The 17877-nt window shown below is 44.1% G+C and overlaps 1 protein-coding gene across 1 annotated transcript in view; it reads right to left on the bottom strand.

Annotated features, from left to right (window-relative positions):
• The window catches only part of LY86 (lymphocyte antigen 86), a 61605-nt gene extending 60187 nt beyond the window's left edge, over positions 1 to 1418 (bottom strand). The window contains exon 1 of the mRNA XM_081144840.1: positions 1201 to 1418. Coding sequence (XP_081000966.1) covers positions 1201 to 1327 — 127 coding nt within the window. The 5' untranslated portion in view covers positions 1328 to 1418. The remainder of the gene's footprint in view (positions 1 to 1200) is intronic.
• Positions 1419 to 17877: the final 16459 nt, after the last annotated feature.

The raw sequence follows: 17877 nt of genomic DNA on the forward strand, positions 1-17877 counted from the left end.
TCCTTGCGTTCCAGCCCTTCTGCGGAGCTCTGAGCTCTATGCCTGGTCACATGTCCCTCCTTCACACGCCATTCCCTCCTTCCCCACCTCTATTCCATCTGCCATCGGACAAAACAACAGGCGGCAGGAGACTAAGAGCAAAGGTTATGGAGTCATGTCTCGGATCAATTCATTGTAATTGCACAAATATTTACTCAGCGCCTTCTCTGTGCCACCAGGGATGTAATTCCGCCACCATTGCTTGTGTGGCCTTTAAAGAGGTGATTAAAGTTAAATAAGGTTATATGAGAGGGCCCTAAGCCAATAGGACTGCTGTCCTCGTAAGAGAGAGAGACACTAGGACTGTGTGGGCAGAGGAAAGACCAGGTAAAGAGACAGGGAGAAGACAGTCATCTGCAAGCCAAGAAGAGAGGCCTCAGGAGAAACCAACACTACTGATACCTTGATCTTGGGTTTTAATCTCCAGAATTGTGAGAAATAAAGCTCTGTTGTTTCAGCCACCATGTCTGGGGTGTTTGTTATGACAGCCCTAAGAGACTAATATAAACCCCAAAGGGCTGGTTCAGACACCGATTACTGCAGTCTCCTGCATTCTGCTCATTAGATTGCGATTCCTGCTGGTTTACCTGTTTGCCCCTGTGTGGTAACCACCAGGCTCATTCCCTTTTGCCATGTGTAGCACTAGAGAAAACCCAGACATTAATACTGCAAGACACGTTTTTGCCTAATTAATGAGTGATGCTGCTGCAACGGAGGCTCTAGGAGTGTCATGAGAAGGGCAGGCATCTCCTCTTTAACCTGAGTGATCTTTTCACACAACTTTCAAACTAAACTAACTAGCCGAGGGTACAGTTTTGGGCAGAGGGCTGGGGAGGTGGGAAGCATCTTTTCCTAATTTTGAACAGGCAAGGTTTCATAGCTGGCAGACTCGGGCTAATACTCTGTGGTATTAGTGAGCTGCTGGATTTAGATTCTCAGTGTCTTTCTCTTGTCTTCTTTGTCACTCTACTCAGGCTCCTTCCTACCCCTTCCTCCTCCCAAAGGCTCCAAATGGCCTTTGCAGACCTGCTGCAAGTAGAGAAAGTGTTTGGCCACTGGCCCTGTCACCCTTTACCCACCCCAACTAAGCACGTACAGGAGCCCACATCTGTGGGCCCTCATTTCCCCCAAAACACAAATGGATATTTTGAAAGACCTTACCGCAACTCCGGTAGAGTATTTCCAAGCTCCCGTCCTTGCAGGCCGTGTGTGTGGGCCAGGCTTGGCTACCACCTCCATTGGGGGAGGTCAGAGCCCAGATGAGGACGGTGGCAGTGAATCCCTTCATGGTGAGGGCCTGTGTGTGACCGACAGAAAAATAACAGGCCCAATAAAAAGGGCCTGTGAGGCGGTTCTTCCTCTCCCCCCATTAAGAGGGTGGCATGTTCAGTTTCATTTCTCATATTTTATGCTCCTGGGGAACCACCGTGAGAAGCAGAAGGCAGTTCAGAGGCATTTGAATGCTGCTCCCCCAGGACCTGCATTTGAACGAACAGGGTGAAGCTAGTCTGGGTTGGGGGTAGGTTGGATGTTGACTTTCTGCTTTCACAGGGAGAAAGTAGCAAGTGACCATGACTGTATGCCTCAGGTCCCTGAAAACATCCCTCCTAAGAGTCCCCACCCCAGCTGGAGCCGTGAACTCGGGAAAGGTAAGCCGCAGGCCTCCGGGCGCTTTCCCTCAGCCAGCCCCTAGGTTTCTGATGTGGGCTTCTGAGGTGGGCTGTGGACCAGGGACCTGGCTGGGGCTGGCAGGAAGCATGGGGCATTTGAGGTCTGGAATGAGGCTCTTTCCCTGGTGGCATTTTTCTCTCCTCTGGTGTCCACTCCCTTCTCTGGGTGGGGATGTCGGCAGTGACTTGTGCAGCTGCTAGCACACAGTTATTTTGGGGGGGCAGCAAACGTACTCTCTGAAGGTGAGGTGGAGGGAGTAGCCCTGAGAAGTGAACTGTGTTCTATTTCTGGGTTCAGCTTGGTGGGCGGGGTGGGGAAAGATGGGGAAGTGAGAGCCTCCCTTTGAAGAGAGAGGGTCTAATTGTTTTGGTCATTGGCGGGACTGTTAATGTCATGTCTCACTTTCTTTTCAAAGCCAAGATCTGTCTCGCTATCCCACTGCCATTGTCCTGACTCTAGACAGCAGGGGTTCTGAACTCTCATCCCCCACTCCCACCCCAACTGCACAGCAGCTGGAAAGAACTGGAGTCAAGGCCAAAGCCTGCAGATTTTAGGAGCAACAGAGAACACAACTTCCCCTGGGAGGAAAAGCATTTCTCTGAGCACGCTAAGCAAGTTGACTATTCCTGCCAGCGGCTAACTAAGAATTAAAGTCACCTCAAAACTTTTTTTCGAAGTGGAATGTAATTGGTAATAAAGACAAACAAATACTGGCTTGATGGATACTCTGCATTTCTTGGGACACATCAGGGACTAGTCATTTGGGGAGGGGGCAGGGGGCAGGTCTGGATTGATTTTTTTTTCTTTTTTTTTAGGTACTCATCTGCAAATAAGTTCAGTGATGTTGGCTTTCTCAAAGTATGGTTCCTGGACAAGTAGCATCAACTCAACCAAGAGCTTGTTACAAATGCAAATTCTTGGGCTACAGGCAAGACCAACTGAATCAGAAACTCTGGGGTGGGGCCCAGCCAGCACTCGGTGTTTTAATAAGCTCCCTGGCTGAGTCTGATGCATTAAGAATCACAGGCTTTGGGAACTCAAGGTGAATTTGAGTCCCAAAGAAGAAGTAAGGGTGTGTTGCTCTAAGAGGGGACAAGGTAGCACCGTGTGGTCTGTGTGAGCAGAGGTCAGCTATGCTGTGACCAAGCCCTCAGATGAAGGCCAGAAGCTCAATGTTTAGAGTTGTCGGTCCTGGTGGGAGCGGTTAAGCCCTGGTAGGTCCAAGACAGGGACATGGCAGCTTTCTGTAGAAGTTCTGTAGAAGTTGTTGAGAGAGCTCTGAACTGTGAGTGAGGAGAGCCATCGAGGCTAAGTCCTTCCACCCTGCAGAGCCCGGCCTGAGCAACACATGGGCAGATGCGCCCAGGAGTGCAGAGCAGGGAGCACACGGGCCGCTAGGGAGCTGTGAGCGGCTCTGTAAGGAAATCATGGTATCTGAGGACCGAGCTACGCATTTTTGTGACTCAAAAATGTGTAGATGAATAGAATCATAATTCAGAGATAGCATTGGTATTCAGAAATGTTCAGAATGGATCATGGAGAGGCTCGAGAGGTGCAGTGATGTCAGAGCCATAGCTCTCAGACAAGAGGGGGCATGAGCGTCAGCTGGAGGGCTGGTTAACACCCGGACTGTGGGCTCTCCACCTAGAGTTTCTGATTCAGGAGTCTGGGGTGGGCCTGAGAACCTGCATTTCTAACAAACCCCTAGATGCTGCTGCTTCTGCGCTGGGGCCACAGTTTGAGAATTTTGCCCTAGGTTGTGGAATTTGTTCTCTCTCAGAGCGTACAGTTTCTAAAAATCCTCTTATTAACAACAAGTTCTATTGCCACATGATGGACAACATTTTGTAAAACACGTAACACACCCCGAGGAGCAAGGAGTGAGCTGCTTTCTCGAAGGAGTTGGGTGTCCTGGGGACCGGGATTTGACTGCAATCATCGGTTATGGCTCACCTGGCTTCATCATTAGTCCCTAACGTCGCCAGGGGCTCTTGCACCAGAAGCTTTGTAAAGATCACGAAATTTGTTGAAAATGTCCTGTTCTCTAACCATGGAATAAAATTAGAATGAATTCATGCCAGTTATTTAAAAAATGGTCTTCTATATGTAGGTGGGAACCAAATATACCAGCAGGCCCCGATCCCGCCTTGCCACCGCCTAAGGAGGCTGCGCTCTGGCCTCGCTCAGGTCTCTGCGTCTTTGGCAATAGCGCCCCCCTCCGCGTCTCCAGCTGTTCTCTTCTCATAGAGCTTTGCTTGGGGACGGTGCCTGGCTTGTCTTGAAGGGTAAAAACGTTACCACCAGGATGGCTGTCTCTAAAGATGTTCTTAAGAAGAAAACTCATGTTTAAGGAGAGACTTTAAGAAGAAGAGGTGAAATTCTCAGGGCAAGAGTCCAGCTACATGGGAGGTGAGGGTGAAGCCCCACTAGGTGAGGAAATCAGCAGGGCCGGGTGTTAGTGCAGAGCCAGGGGAGAGAGGAGAAAGCGGCCAGCAGCCAAGCGGAGAAGGGAAGGGGGAAAGGGGGGAAGGAGGGAAGGGGGGAAGGGGGGAAGGGGGAAGGGGGAAGGGGGAAGGGGGGAAGGTAGAGAAGGGGAGAGGTGGGAAGGGAGTGAGCCTGTGGAAGGGCCTGCACATGAAGTCCGCAGGTGGGGCCAGCAAAGCTCTTCTAAGAACCAGTTCTAAGTTGTTTGCTGTGCCGTGTGCTGGACAGTCTGCTCTGACACCCACACTAGTTCAGCCACACAAATGCCATGCATGCATGTGTGTGTGTGTGTGTGTGTGTGTTTACTTAGAAAAAGGCAGTTTCATGTTTGCATCGAAGATCCGCAGGAACACCGCTCCCCTGGAAAGTGCTTCAGTCTCGGGCTGGGCACCGCGCTTCCACCGTGCACGGAAGGGGCTTTGGGCCCATTTTTATCCACATTTCACATGCCAGCGGGCGGCACAGAACCCTGACTGTTCTCTCACACCAGGCACCGATGACCTGGCATGCTTTGTCTTCAGTGGCAAGTGTGTCTTAATCATCATCCGTGTGCCACCGAGGCCGCTCTCCTTCCGTGCCCCTCAGGCAGTCATCAGGCATCAGTTTCCCTCTGCGTGGCACTGCGCTTTGCTCCTGTCCCCGTGGCCCGCCTCTGCATTTCTGCCATGCTACAGTGGGAAGAGACCAGTCTCGCTTTTGTCTTCCAGACCGAGTGCAGCCTAAAAACAGCTCCGCTCGTGTGTGGAAGTCAGAAAGCCGAGCTACTGTTTAACACCCTTTAGCGGCTCCCTGGCTGACGGCTGGGGTTTTACTCTTCAACTGTTTTCACACCCACTGTTACGTGGGCTGCATGAATATCTTGTAGAGGTGGTGCCGGCCTACTGCGCCTTCCAGTAGGGTCTTTCTACAATCTCCCAGACTTCTGGAAGAGTCATCTCAAAGAGAGAGATCCCCCATTCAATTTTTGATATTACAAAGTACGTGTATGTATCTGATAGAAGAGTGCAGAAATAGCCTTCCTTCTACAGAAAACAATACACATTTAATCTATTTACCTGCTTCAGATTCATTCCCTCATTTATTCAATAAATGTTTATGAAGCGTTCCAACGTGCCAAGTACAGCTCCCTGCACCAGGACTACAGCAAAGCAAAGAAAGTCCCTGTTCTCACAGAGCTTACTTTCTAGTGGGAGAAGAAAACACATTTGTTTAGTACAGTTGTTTAGTAAAAGAAAAGAGACTTTGCGTCTTGAAAAATTGCTTGGTTTTCACGTAGAAAATTGGACTGAAATTTCTGAAATATTTTCAGCTTCCTAGTGCATGTATACACTAATGGTTCCCCCCTTTTAAAATTTGCCCCAGACTGGTAGTTTATCAGGGTTTTCCAGTAACTGTTTGCTCTAATAGACAAACTCTAGCAAGCTTATCTGAGATATGGCCTCTTCCAATTTCTTTATTATTGCCCCATTTATTAACATTAATGTTTATTTAGTCTGAGGTCATAATATGCAAAGTATTGGGTTCCAAATGGGTCTACAAATTCTATGACAAACCACAAACAGAAATGATTTTTGCTTGTTTGGGGAACTGGTATGCTGGGCCAAGAAAGAAGTGAGCTTTATAGATCAGTGCGATCCATTTCCCAATGAGGAAAAGGGCCACACATTCCAGTATCTGATGAAGGCAGAAAAAACTGCTCTGAGATGCAGAGAGTAGGTCTAGTCTGAAAGGACTCATGTCCACTGTCTAAAATTTCTCTGCAGCATGGGACAAATTAGCAACTTGTAGTTAAAACTCTCAGATTGACATGTTCTCATGATTTCACTCTGTTAAGATTGAAATGATTTTGATAAGCTGAAGGAAAAGCATTAGGGAGGAACCCAGCAGTGTGGGAAAGAATGGGGAGAGTTCTTTAATGTGGGATGAATGTGCAGTTGTAGCTTGCACCCTGGCTCAGGCTTCAATACGTACCTCCAACTCTGGCTGGTTCCGGATTTCCAGCTGGTCATTATGGAATTTGTACTAGTCACCCTTGAGCCACATTGTTGGAGAACATATTTTGCTGGACTGGCAGGTGGTAGTTGGAATGAAATAACTTACTCATTGTTTGCATCAGACCTGGGGACATTTTCTTAACTTCTCTCTCCTGGTGCTGGCTGTGGGATCCACCTGGAATTCTTCTGAAGAGGTATCGAGGAGAGCTTTCTATTCCCTGAACTAGTAACCTTACTTAGCAGCAATTTTGACATATAAATAATAATCTTTGAAGTAGCCTGTGTTGTTTTTTTCTCCTCCTCTGGAATAAATAAGAATAGCCAAATGAGTTGGACCCCTATTATGTGCCAGGCACTCTTCTAAGCCCTCAGTATACATTCCCTCACTCATTTAATCCTCAAACAGCCTTGCAGGGTACACACAGCTCCATGATTCCCCTACTACCCTGAAATCCCAGTCTTGGAAAAGGAAAGAGCTTTTTAACATTCTTTTGGTGGAAAAGTCTTATCTAAACTTTATAGTCTCATCAGTTTAATAGTCTTAATTTAGAGACTTAATTTATTATACCTAAATAAATATTAATTTGTATCACTGAAAAAATATTAATGTGGTTGATTAGTGAGCAATAGGTCCTGCACCAGACCCTACTCAGGGTGTGATAAAATATAAACCCTATTACCTTTTTAAAATCAAGAAATTCTGAATTTTAAATAGGTCTGCATGAAGGATTTCAGTTCAGGGTACTAGATTTATTCTGTGATTATCCTCAGTAACAAAATGAGAAATCAGAGGCATAGTTAGTAACTAGTCCAAGATCACACATGCGGTAAAGCCAAGCTGAGAGGCAGAGAGACTCCAGAACCCATGTTCTTGACCCCAGAGAAACGGGCCTCTTTACTACTGTGCTTTATGCTGCTCATCCTGTTCTCTAGTGAGATCAAAGCAAATGATCCCCACCCCCCCCACTTAGAAAACCATGGGCTTTGGCCTCCGTAGCTTCAAGGAGCAGGTGTCCCTGCCAGAGGAAAATGACAACAGTGGGGAGCTGGGGCAAGTAGGAGCAATGCACATGGAGTAGGTTTTGCAGTCAGCTGGCTTGGGCAAAAATCTCGCCTCTACTGTGCGGTGCTGGCACATCACATAACCTCTCTGTAACTTTCTTTACCTTTGAAAAGTCAATTATCAATAACTGGTACCTGTTTTTATTAATATTTTTATTTTTAAAGGAAACCAGATACTGAGAGAGGCCTGAGCGACAGGCTGCAGAGTTTCTCAGGAATCTAGTTTGCACACTTTGCTCTTTAGCCAAAGCCAGGCCTGCAACCCTACGGCAAGGAGACACACTGGATGATCTTTCTTGGGACATAAATATCTTCTTACGGAAGAAATATGCTCCCATTAGAACTGTGAAGTGACAATGGAAACAAGACCTTAACTGCTCAGAAGAGAAGCCATGGGTGGTGGCCATTGGAAAGGGAGTCCAATGCAGGCACCTTTCCTATGGCCACGGACCCTGCAGGACAAAGGGTCAGATGACTTTGCGGCAAGCCACTCAACATTTGGAAGCTGAGTTCTTTGTTTTTCCTTTGAAGCTTGGATACGTCAGCTTCAAATTGTAAGGTTATTGATGAATAAAGCAGAAAAAACCCACATGGTACTTTTTGGGCAAACTGTGCTTTCCATGGCTGCGGCCCTGCTCACCCAGAATTTAACTGGTTAAAAAGCCCTGGCGCCAAGTTCACTTCTTGCTCAAAAAGGTGGTCTGCCCTTTGTTCACACTTTGAACCACAAAATTATAGACCACCCATCAGGGTGTCAAAGATGAAGTCACTTAAAATAGTGTGTCCATCACCAAGTGCTTTCTATCTGACTGTGTGAGGCTCTCTCATCCTGTCCATGTCTGGCCATTGCCGCCACCTCCACCCTAGATGAGGGGCCTCGTGGTCTCCCAGGATCCATCCTGGCCCCTCTCAAATGTACTCTCCACTTGGCACCAAGATACCTGCTAAGGGCAAATCTGCGAAGAGATGCCCTGTGAGGCCCTCCAGTGGTGCCCCATGTGAAGGCCCACGGGCCTTGCCTGCTCTGGCCTCTCCTGCTCCAGCACCAGGCCTCTCCGTTCCCCAGCACTCCGCGCTCTGCTGCGCCAGCTGCTCCAGCACCTGCTGTTACCTCACCCTGAAGTGCTCTTGTCCCCTTCCTGCCTTAATGCCTGCACTTCCTTCAGGGCTCAGCTCAGTGCCTGCAGAAAGCTGCTCTGCCACGACAGGGTCACTCTCCCTTAAATGCAGCCACGTGGACCTCATCTCTCCACAGTACTGCTCACAGGCCATCATTCAGTTAAGGCCAGACTCCCTTAGATCAGTAACTCCCTCTCCCTCCCTCCTTCCCATCCTTCCTTCTCCCCCCCCCCCCCCCCCCCCGCCCCAATGACTGTACACCCAGTGCCTCACACACAGCATCTCCTCAGTAAAATAGTTTGGTCTGAATGGATGAAGAACAGAGGACCGGTGTGGCCCAACAAGCTTGTCTTTTTAGCCTAGGTGACTGTACCTCTAGATTTAGTGGCCCAGCACAAGTAAGGTAAAGCAAGCAGCTCTCTCTCTCTGAGGAGTCTATGGTCCCCAAAGCGTGACATCATCTTTTTCCAGGAGTATTATAATTTCCTTTTCTCTCTTTTCCCTTCTCATTCTTAAAGTAATGTATTCTAATTGAAGGACTTTGGGGATACACAGGGCAAGCTTTTCCTGCAGGGAGATGGGGCAGGGAAGCTGGAGAGAAATGGAAAATAATCACCCGTAATGTCAATATCTAGAGACAGCCACTATGGACACGTTGCGAAGTATCCTTCTGGTCCACACACACACAAGACCATACTATACAAACTGCAACATACTACATCATGTACACTGATCATTTAGAATTCTTCCATGACATGACTTTTAATGACTGTATAATATTCTACTACTTGGATTAACCATGGTTTATTTAATCAATTTATGCTTTAGGCATTTAGATTGTTATTAATAGCAAAATAACAGGAGGTAATACAACAACAAATGCACTCATGGTTATACCTTTGTGCAGGCATGATTACTGCCTCAGGGCAAACTCCTGCAAGTGAAATGCTTGGTGAAAAGAATGACCAGATTTTAAGGCGTCAGATACATGCTACCGTGTTGTTTGCAGATACAGTGATGGTAGAACCATCCCACCAGCACTTAGGCACCAGTATTTAAAAATCGTTTTTGTCAATTTAGCAGATAAACATTTGTTTCCTCTTACAGTTATGTTTCTTTCAGCACTAATGCAGTTGAACATACTTTCATCTTAGTGTTACTGACCATTTGTATTTCTTCCTTTGTAAATGCCTGTGCATAGCTATTGCCCATTTTTCTATTACGATATCAAAATTAAAGAAAAGAAATGAAGAGTAAGGAGAGCTGAGCTTAGGCCTTCATGAGAATCAAATTAAACATTTGTCGCTACCTCCTTGCACGGTGCTCTTTATCTTTGGATAAACCGTGTTAGGAGCTGGTGCGGGTAAGAAAAGCCTCCCATGAGATTTGTTTGAGATTCAGGTTTATTAGGGGAAGGATGCAGCCCGCTGATAAAATACACAGTGCTCACAAAATCAATATACAAATAAAAAACGCTTTAGATAAGATATTGTATTTGCTTGGGTGACTTCTTTATATGTGTGATGATTAACTTGAAGTTGTGTGGGAACAGGAGCTATTTTTGGGTCCATTGCTCCGGCTGCCACTCTGGACAGTGAACGCCGGGGTCTGGACCGCTGCTGCTACTGCGACTGGGAGCGCGAGGGCCCCTTGGAGGCCTCCAGAGGTTTGCCAAGGCCAACTGGAGATGTGGGACCAATTTCTTATGCTTTGAACAAACAGGAAACACTTATTTCTCAACAACCGCTCTCTCCTAAGCACCTACCAGAAGAGGAAGCTTTGTGAGGGAGAGGTTGTGTGGGGTGGGTGGGGTCTTCATTCTGGCCCCGCCACTCACCTTGGCAGGTCGCGGAGTCTCCTCTGTAAAGTGAAGCTTGCCAAACACATGTTTTCGGTTTAAAACAAAACTAACCTGAGTATGTATGGAAAATGCTTGTTACATATTTGGCACTAAAAACCTGGTCATCCTCATTAGGGAATAACTTTCATAAATTAGGGGCTGGGTCCTCTAAATGAGCACAATACTTTGTAAAAGGATGCTGGTGGGAGAAAATATCAGTAAAATACTAGTTCCTAACGACACTGAGTAAAACTCAGAAGGCTTGAGCTTCTTTGTGAATAAGCAGAAACTGCTCTCTTAAGTTAATGACAATAATTCATTCCCATTCACTGGTACAATAAAGCCTACTAATTTTTGGTTACTGTACTTTTCCATATTATGTTGAACACTGGTAGAGCAACATTCATAGTTGCCTAGTGCTTCTCTCAGCTTCCTTACCTCAGCCATGTCCATTGGTCAGATAGCGTGTCTGACTTCCCTGCTGAAGAAAGGGCCTTCGCCAGTCACCTTTGAATCCCTGCTGCCTCGGATGGCGTCTAACCCATAGTTCATGGTCCTTAGAGTTAGTTGAGTGGGTAAGGATAATAATAATAACTAATATTTTAAGGGCTTCCAAGATGACAGATACCATGTTCTATGTGGATTTAAGGTAAGTATTATGTAATACCAATTATACAGCTGAAGAAACTGAAGTTTAGAGCAATTAAGTAATTTGTCCAAGGTCGCATAATGGCAGAGCTGAGACTCAAATCTGGGGCTAATATCCAAGTCCATTTTCTTAACTACAACCCTCTATTGCTCCAGGAAACAGATAAGTTATATGGTAAAGGAATAAATGCAGGATGAGAAAGCTTAGGTCTGTTTTCTTAGTTCACGAAGCATATTAATGGTGGGTTTGGGACTAAAACCCTGCATTACTCGGGCCTTCTTGTTCACCCGTCCTGTGCCCTATTCCAGCTGGAGAGGATGAGAGATTAATCTGCCATATTTATTCTTTGCCTTTTTCTCTTTCTTGCCTTCTTCTGAATTAATGTAGCATTTCTTTAGCACTCCATTTTATCTCCTCTGCTGGCTTTTTAGCTCTCCCTCCTTGTTTTATGTTGTTAGTGGTTGCTCCAGAGCTGTGCTGTCCAACAGGCTAGCCATGATCTACATTAGCGCTTGAACTGAGAGCAGGGACTCAAGCAGATACATGTCCATCAATGTTCACAGCAGCCTTGTGCGTGATAGCCAGACGGTAGAGACAACCCAAATGTCCACTGACAAAGGACTGGATAGACAAACGTACATACGTAGAACAGAATATTATTCAGTCTTAAAAAGGAATGCAATTTTGATACATGCTACAACATGGATGAACCTTGAAAATATTATTCTAAGTGAAATAAGCCACACACAAAAGGATACATGTATGATTTCACTTATGTGAGGTTCCTAGAATAGGAGAATTTATAAAGACAGAAAGTACAATAGAGGTTACCAGGGCCTCAGGGGAGGGAGAAATGGGGAATTACTGTTTAATGGTCACAGAATACTGGGGTGATGAAAACATCTGAAAACAGTGATGATGCAAAACATTGCGGATGTAATTGATGCCACTTAATCGTACACTTAAAGATATTTAAAGTGGTTAAAAATAAGCTGAACTGGTGTTGCTAACTTTTTATTTTGCAGTACATGGCATAAGAAAAGAAATCCCAAATTACCATCTCCTATTGCTATAACTGTTTTTAGAGAAATGATATTGAATCATCAAAAAAGGGAAGAAAGACACATTCTTATATTAAGACAAATTTCTTTACAGTCAAGAAGTTGTCAATGTCACACTGATATTCCTATTACACTTGTTTTGTTTTTTTTGCTGGGGTCTGGTAAAAATGGTTCATGTACCTCCTCATGTCTGTGGGCAGGCATTTCAGAACTACTGTTCATCACCTTAAAAAAGGCCTTTTGAGCTGAATTGATGACGCGGAGCCATTTTACAGTGGCATAGAGTCATGAATGATCCAATGCATCACTGGTCTAACTTTACAATATTCCTGGAATATGTACTATAAAGTTTATGAGGAACATTTATATGTAATATTCACAACAGTATAATAATCTGTGAGAGACAGTAAAGGAAGGGATATTCTAAAATTATATTTTTATGACATTTGTAACTTCTACAATGACCACATAACACTTGTGCAACTTAAAAAGATTTAAGAAGTGTCCACCTACTTGGTATAAGTAGAGTTTGGTACTTTCTTTTTTGAAAAAATTGATCTTTATTTTTGAGAGTATTGCAGATGTCCCCCACTTTTCTCCCATTGCCCCCCTCCATCTGGTTCCAACCCCACCCCAGGCCTTCACCACACTATTGTCTGTGTCCATGGATTATGCTTATATGCATATAAATTCTTAATTTCATTTCCTCAAACTTTAAGAAGTGCCTACAGGGCCTTTAAAATCAGCTTCCTGTTGTAGTATCACCATTTGTGTTTCTTTAGTGTTCATGCTTTCCATAGAAGAGGAAATTTTAAAGTGATGAATCAACATTTTCTATTTTTGCAAGAGGAGGGTGTTTTGCAGCTGTAGTGAGTTGTCTTTGGAAGATTAATAAGATATTAAAATTGACTTGTCAAGAAATATTTAAATAAATGAACATGTCTTTGTTAAAATGTAAATTGTGGAAATACCTAAGTACTTCCTTCTTTATTGAACAGACGTACTCTCTCCTGAACATACCCCAGTGACTGAATTTCCTCCAAGAACTGAGCTTCAGATAGCTGGAGGAAACTAAGAACATGTACGTGAAAGCAGTATTATGATCAGACTATATTAGCTTAACCTCAAGCTAACTTAGGGCCTAGCCCTAGGGGGAGAAAGGCAGAGAGAATCCCTCTCCTGGAGTTAGATATGAGCCATGGAACTTTGGATAGCCCTGAATCTTATCTCCTAGACTTCCCATCACTGGAGACAGGGAGGCCTGTTTATATTGCATATTTTAATTTAGAAGGTCAGTTGCAACACGGAGAAAAAGCTGAAATAAACTGCTCTCTACAACCTTTTTTGCATTAGCTTTCATATACAAGAGTGAAGACTCCACTTAATTCAAACCGGGAACATATTTTAAAATGTCAGAGACAGCTGCAGAGTGATTATCGCAAAGTCGCAGGGCTCAAAATACTTGTCAGGCTGGGAAAACAAGAAGAAAGAAGCTGTCCTCCAGCTGTTCAAATAGAAATTGATTCCTCCAAAAGATCCCAGTTAAAACCAGCCATTCCTCTCCTTTCCCCTACTGGCTCTTGGGCAGGCCTTTCTCAGTTTTCATGCTGTACACTGCTCCACTGTCTCTCCTCTCAGGGCAGTGAAGTGTGTTGAAAGAACATGAGCCTGAACACAATGTGTTCATGGGGAACTGCCCTGGAGCCTGTCTGTCTGGCGGTATGTTTACTTCACTGAGCCCCACTTTCCGTACATATGCCATGAGGATGGTGGCCTTCATTTTTCCAGGTAATTTTGTAACAGGGTACAAGGTATTAAAAAAACCTCACATGTAATTAACTAACTAATCAAGAATTAAAAATAAGAATACACTAATGACACTTATAGTCCAAAATATTAATAGTTTCATATTTAAGCATGTTCCAGGCAGCAGCAGCTCCAGTTTCCCTTTGCACCGGCCTTGACCGAAGGGTGTAGCAAATGCCAATGGCTGGCCAGGCCTGCGACATTCTGTCTCCAGGTATCAATAGAATCCACAGAGAGAGGAAAAAATGGACACCAACACACAAGAAAGAGAACATCGAAATCACTGAGAGCTCGAATGTGAACCTGCACATTGCCAGAATTCCTTAGTTCCTCTCTCTCCACTGTCACCCTGTAAAAACCCCTGCCTAGACTGAAGTGCTAAGATGGGCTTTGGAACAAAGAATCCCCCATCTTCCCAGGTTACCAGCACTTGAATAAACCTCTTTCCTTTTTCACCAGTGCCTGTTTTACGAGTTTGGCATTTGTGGCAGCAGGCAGTCAAATCTTGGTTCCTGTTTCAGTTTGAGGATTAAATGAAGTAGCCCATGAAAAAGTATTTGCTGCACACTAGGCATTCAATAAAAGTTAAAATAGAGCAAAGCAAAACCCTAAGTCCCTCTCTTTTGCATTGTACCTCAGAGCCATCCTCCTTTGCTGTTGTTTCCACTTCTTCAGCCCTGACCTGTGTTCCCTGGCTCCTGAGCAGGTGGAGTAGCCTCCCTGCCTGGAGTCCCTCTTTCGAAGCGCTCCTCTGTGCCATGAGGACAAGGTGTTCTGTACCCCACTTGACACTTGTCTCCCACACACAGAACCCTCTGCATGTTCTTTGCTATGCTTAGGATGGTGCCAAGCCCCTTGATCTGATATTCTTGGCCTTCATAGTTGATTTTCCCAAAGAAGCTCCAAGCATTCCCTTCAGGACTTTTCTATTCACATCAAGTGGTTTGCTTTCTGTCCCCTTTCAAGCAGGCCACATGGGTTCCCACCTCCAGCCTTTGCTCATTCCACCCTTCTTTGACTTCCCCTTTCTTCTGTTTCAGAGCTATTTTTCCATGAACTTGTCCCAATTACATTGGCCCAGGGTGGTCTCTCTCTTCTGATGTCCACCAGGCTACCTCACCACCCCAATGGAACTCTTTTATATTGGTCTGTCCCCTCATCTGGACTTAGAGCTCTTTGAGGGTCTGTCATATACATCTTCAGACCTACAGAATCTAGCAGAGTGTTCTTCACAGGACCAATAAATCTGAGTTATTGATGAGAAGAAAATAGGGTGTATAAAAAGAAGCTTCCTCCTGACCTGTCCCCTGGCCCCTCACCCCACACAGGTAGCCCTGTCTCAGATAATTACTCAGCATTACTCACTCATGGACTTTACTCTTCATTAACTCTTAACACGTTTTTATTAAGCATCTACTATGTACTAGGCATTGTGGGTACCATAGTGAAGAAAGCATTTCCTAAGTTCATTTGCTTATAGAAGCATTATTACAATTCACTTTATAAGTACTAAAAGCAGGGCAGTGTTAAAATCAGGTTTTGTAGAGCCTAATGCTTTCACAATTTGTGGGCCCTCTAGAAGAAAAAAAAATTGCAAACACAAATCAATACTTAAAATAATAAGATAAATAATATGTCATTCAATTTAAAATCATTAACCTTAAAATGCTGACACCACAAGCATCACAAAATCCATAAAAATGACATTTTAATTAATTAATTCTCTGGTTATCCTCTCTAACTACTTGTTTCATCTAGTTGTTTTTTTTGTTTGTTTGTTTTTTACTTCAATCTCTTCAGATGGCAATTTTGTAATATTTTCCTGTAATGAGGCTAGGAAGATAATTCCATCTTTCCTCTAGTACTATTTTCGTCATCATTGTTTATACTAAGTATTTTATGTGTATGCTGCTGCCAGTGTATATGAAATAATCATCTTTGTGAAATAGAAAGTCATGAAAATTCAGAGGTAGATGTTAAGGACTGACAAAAACAGACGTTTGTGTAGTATGGCACATGATACAGGGAAGCTTTTTGGACAGGCTTCAAATTTAGCTCTCTTTGAATATTCTCGGGTTCATGAAAAGTGGTTTAGAACACCTTCAAAGATTCATTTCAAATACAAATCAATACTTACAATGATAAGATTAAGAACAGACTTTCTGGAGTCTGAAGGGATTGGTGCTTGAAGACACTCCAGTCAGCAGGGGATCATGTTGAACCTTCTGCAGACAGAATTGTTTCAAATCTGCAGCTGCCTGGGAAACCTTCATGCCGCTGAGCCCAGTCTCCAGCAGGAGCTGTTGAACCACTGTCTTCGTAGCCAAGACGCTGGAGGAATCAGACAGGGCGCAAGTGAGGGCCGGGCAGATCCGCCAGTGGTGGGGTAGTGACTCTGCTGGTAGTGAGTCCTCGGCAGCCAAACGGTGGGGCCACGAAGCGAGGGGCCTCTTCTAGAATTATTGAGTGAAGTTGTTGTTGTTGCTGTTTTAATTATTGATAGTTTACAAAAAATAATTATTTGTTTCTGGTACATTTTTAAGGTTATTGTCAAATTTGGGAAAATATCTATTGATATTTTTTCCTTTACAATAACTGTAAAATTTAAGGACTTTTCAACTTTTTTGGTATACTAATTTCTAAAAAATGTTTGAGTTGGAAACACTCCTAAAACGTTGTCACCAAGGTCCTCATTTCTTGGTTTCTTATGAGTTTTAGGTTTTTGTGTTACCAGAGGTTTGTGACAAATCAATGAGTTCAACGTTTTCCCATTCTGCTATAGGACTTACTCCTCTTCGTTAATTAGAATAGAAAACAAACCAAAGAGCCTCTTTACTTTCACTCAGCGGGTGTTGCTTTCTCTTAATGAGCTACTACTTTCAGTTTAATATAAAGAAATTTGCTACTGCTTACTTCACAATATTAGAATAACTTCTACTAATTACTTTGCTCATCTTTATGACTTTTGTTTTAGATTCCATTTATTTTTAGCTGGATTCAATAAATTTAATGATGACCAAGATAAATATCTAAGTTGGGACTCTGTAATTCCCCCCCCCCTTTTTTTTTATACCTTTCAAAACCTCTCGCCAAATTGCAAGTAAAACAGTTTTAAGGAAAACAGCTTTATCAAAATATCTTTCTCTTTTCAAAAGGAAACAACAACAAAAAAGAAAATGGTTTGCTTATACTGTGTTAGCTGAATCAAGTACATTTCTATAGGAACGAGCTTCCATTTTGACTAGGTGCCTATATGGAACTGAACCTTCCTTCTACTTACAATGGAAGATAAATGTTTGATGACTGAAAGCATCCCATAGATTCCACTTCAAACCTTGTTTCTCCCCTACAACCCACATGCTTCTGTTTGGTGATATGGAGAGTGTGAGGCAATGACCTCCAGGACCAAACCTTCTTATCAGTGCCAGCAGATTAGCAGAGTAGGTGGTGGGAACATTCTTGATGCAATTCTTACACCAGAACCAGCTGCTGTAGTTCTATACATACACGTGACTGGAAGCCACACAAATATACCCACTTAGGCAGCTAAATGGAAGCCCAATCAATCTCTCCTTAGCACCATCCTCAAAATGCCATTAGCCTCTCCACATCAGCCAACAGGAGAGGAAGTGTGGTTGAGAGTTTGTCAGATGGTGTTCTTAACCAATCCCGGATTTTAAAATTTTACAAATTATGACCTGTGTGAACACATTGCTCAAGACCCTCCTAAGTCTCCAAAGGGGCCATGGAAGTGAGGGCTCTGGAGCCAACTTCATTCACTGCGTAGTAAGTCTACATGGCAAAGGGTGGATGTTAGCTCTACGGTGACTTCCAAGGACATGATTCCTTTAGAGGACAGTGCTTCTCAGAGTGAGATCCATGGACTAGTAGCATGAGAGTCACCTGGGCTTGTAAAGATGCAAGTTCTTGGGCCTTACCCCAGATCTATTGAATCAGAGCTGAGAAGGTCTTTAGGTGGTCCTGATGCAGACTAAAGGCTGGAGAACTGTTGTGTTAGAATTATGCTATCCACTATGGCGGCCACTAGCTGCATTTGGCTACTCAAATTAATTAAAATGAAATATACCTGAAAATGTCTAGTGCTCAATGGCCACATGATGCTGGTGGCTGCTTTAGAATATATGTCATCTC

Source organism: Miniopterus schreibersii (genome assembly GCF_964146895.1).
Source record: "Miniopterus schreibersii genome assembly, chromosome: 8".
Taxonomy (NCBI): domain Eukaryota; kingdom Metazoa; phylum Chordata; class Mammalia; order Chiroptera; family Miniopteridae; genus Miniopterus; species Miniopterus schreibersii.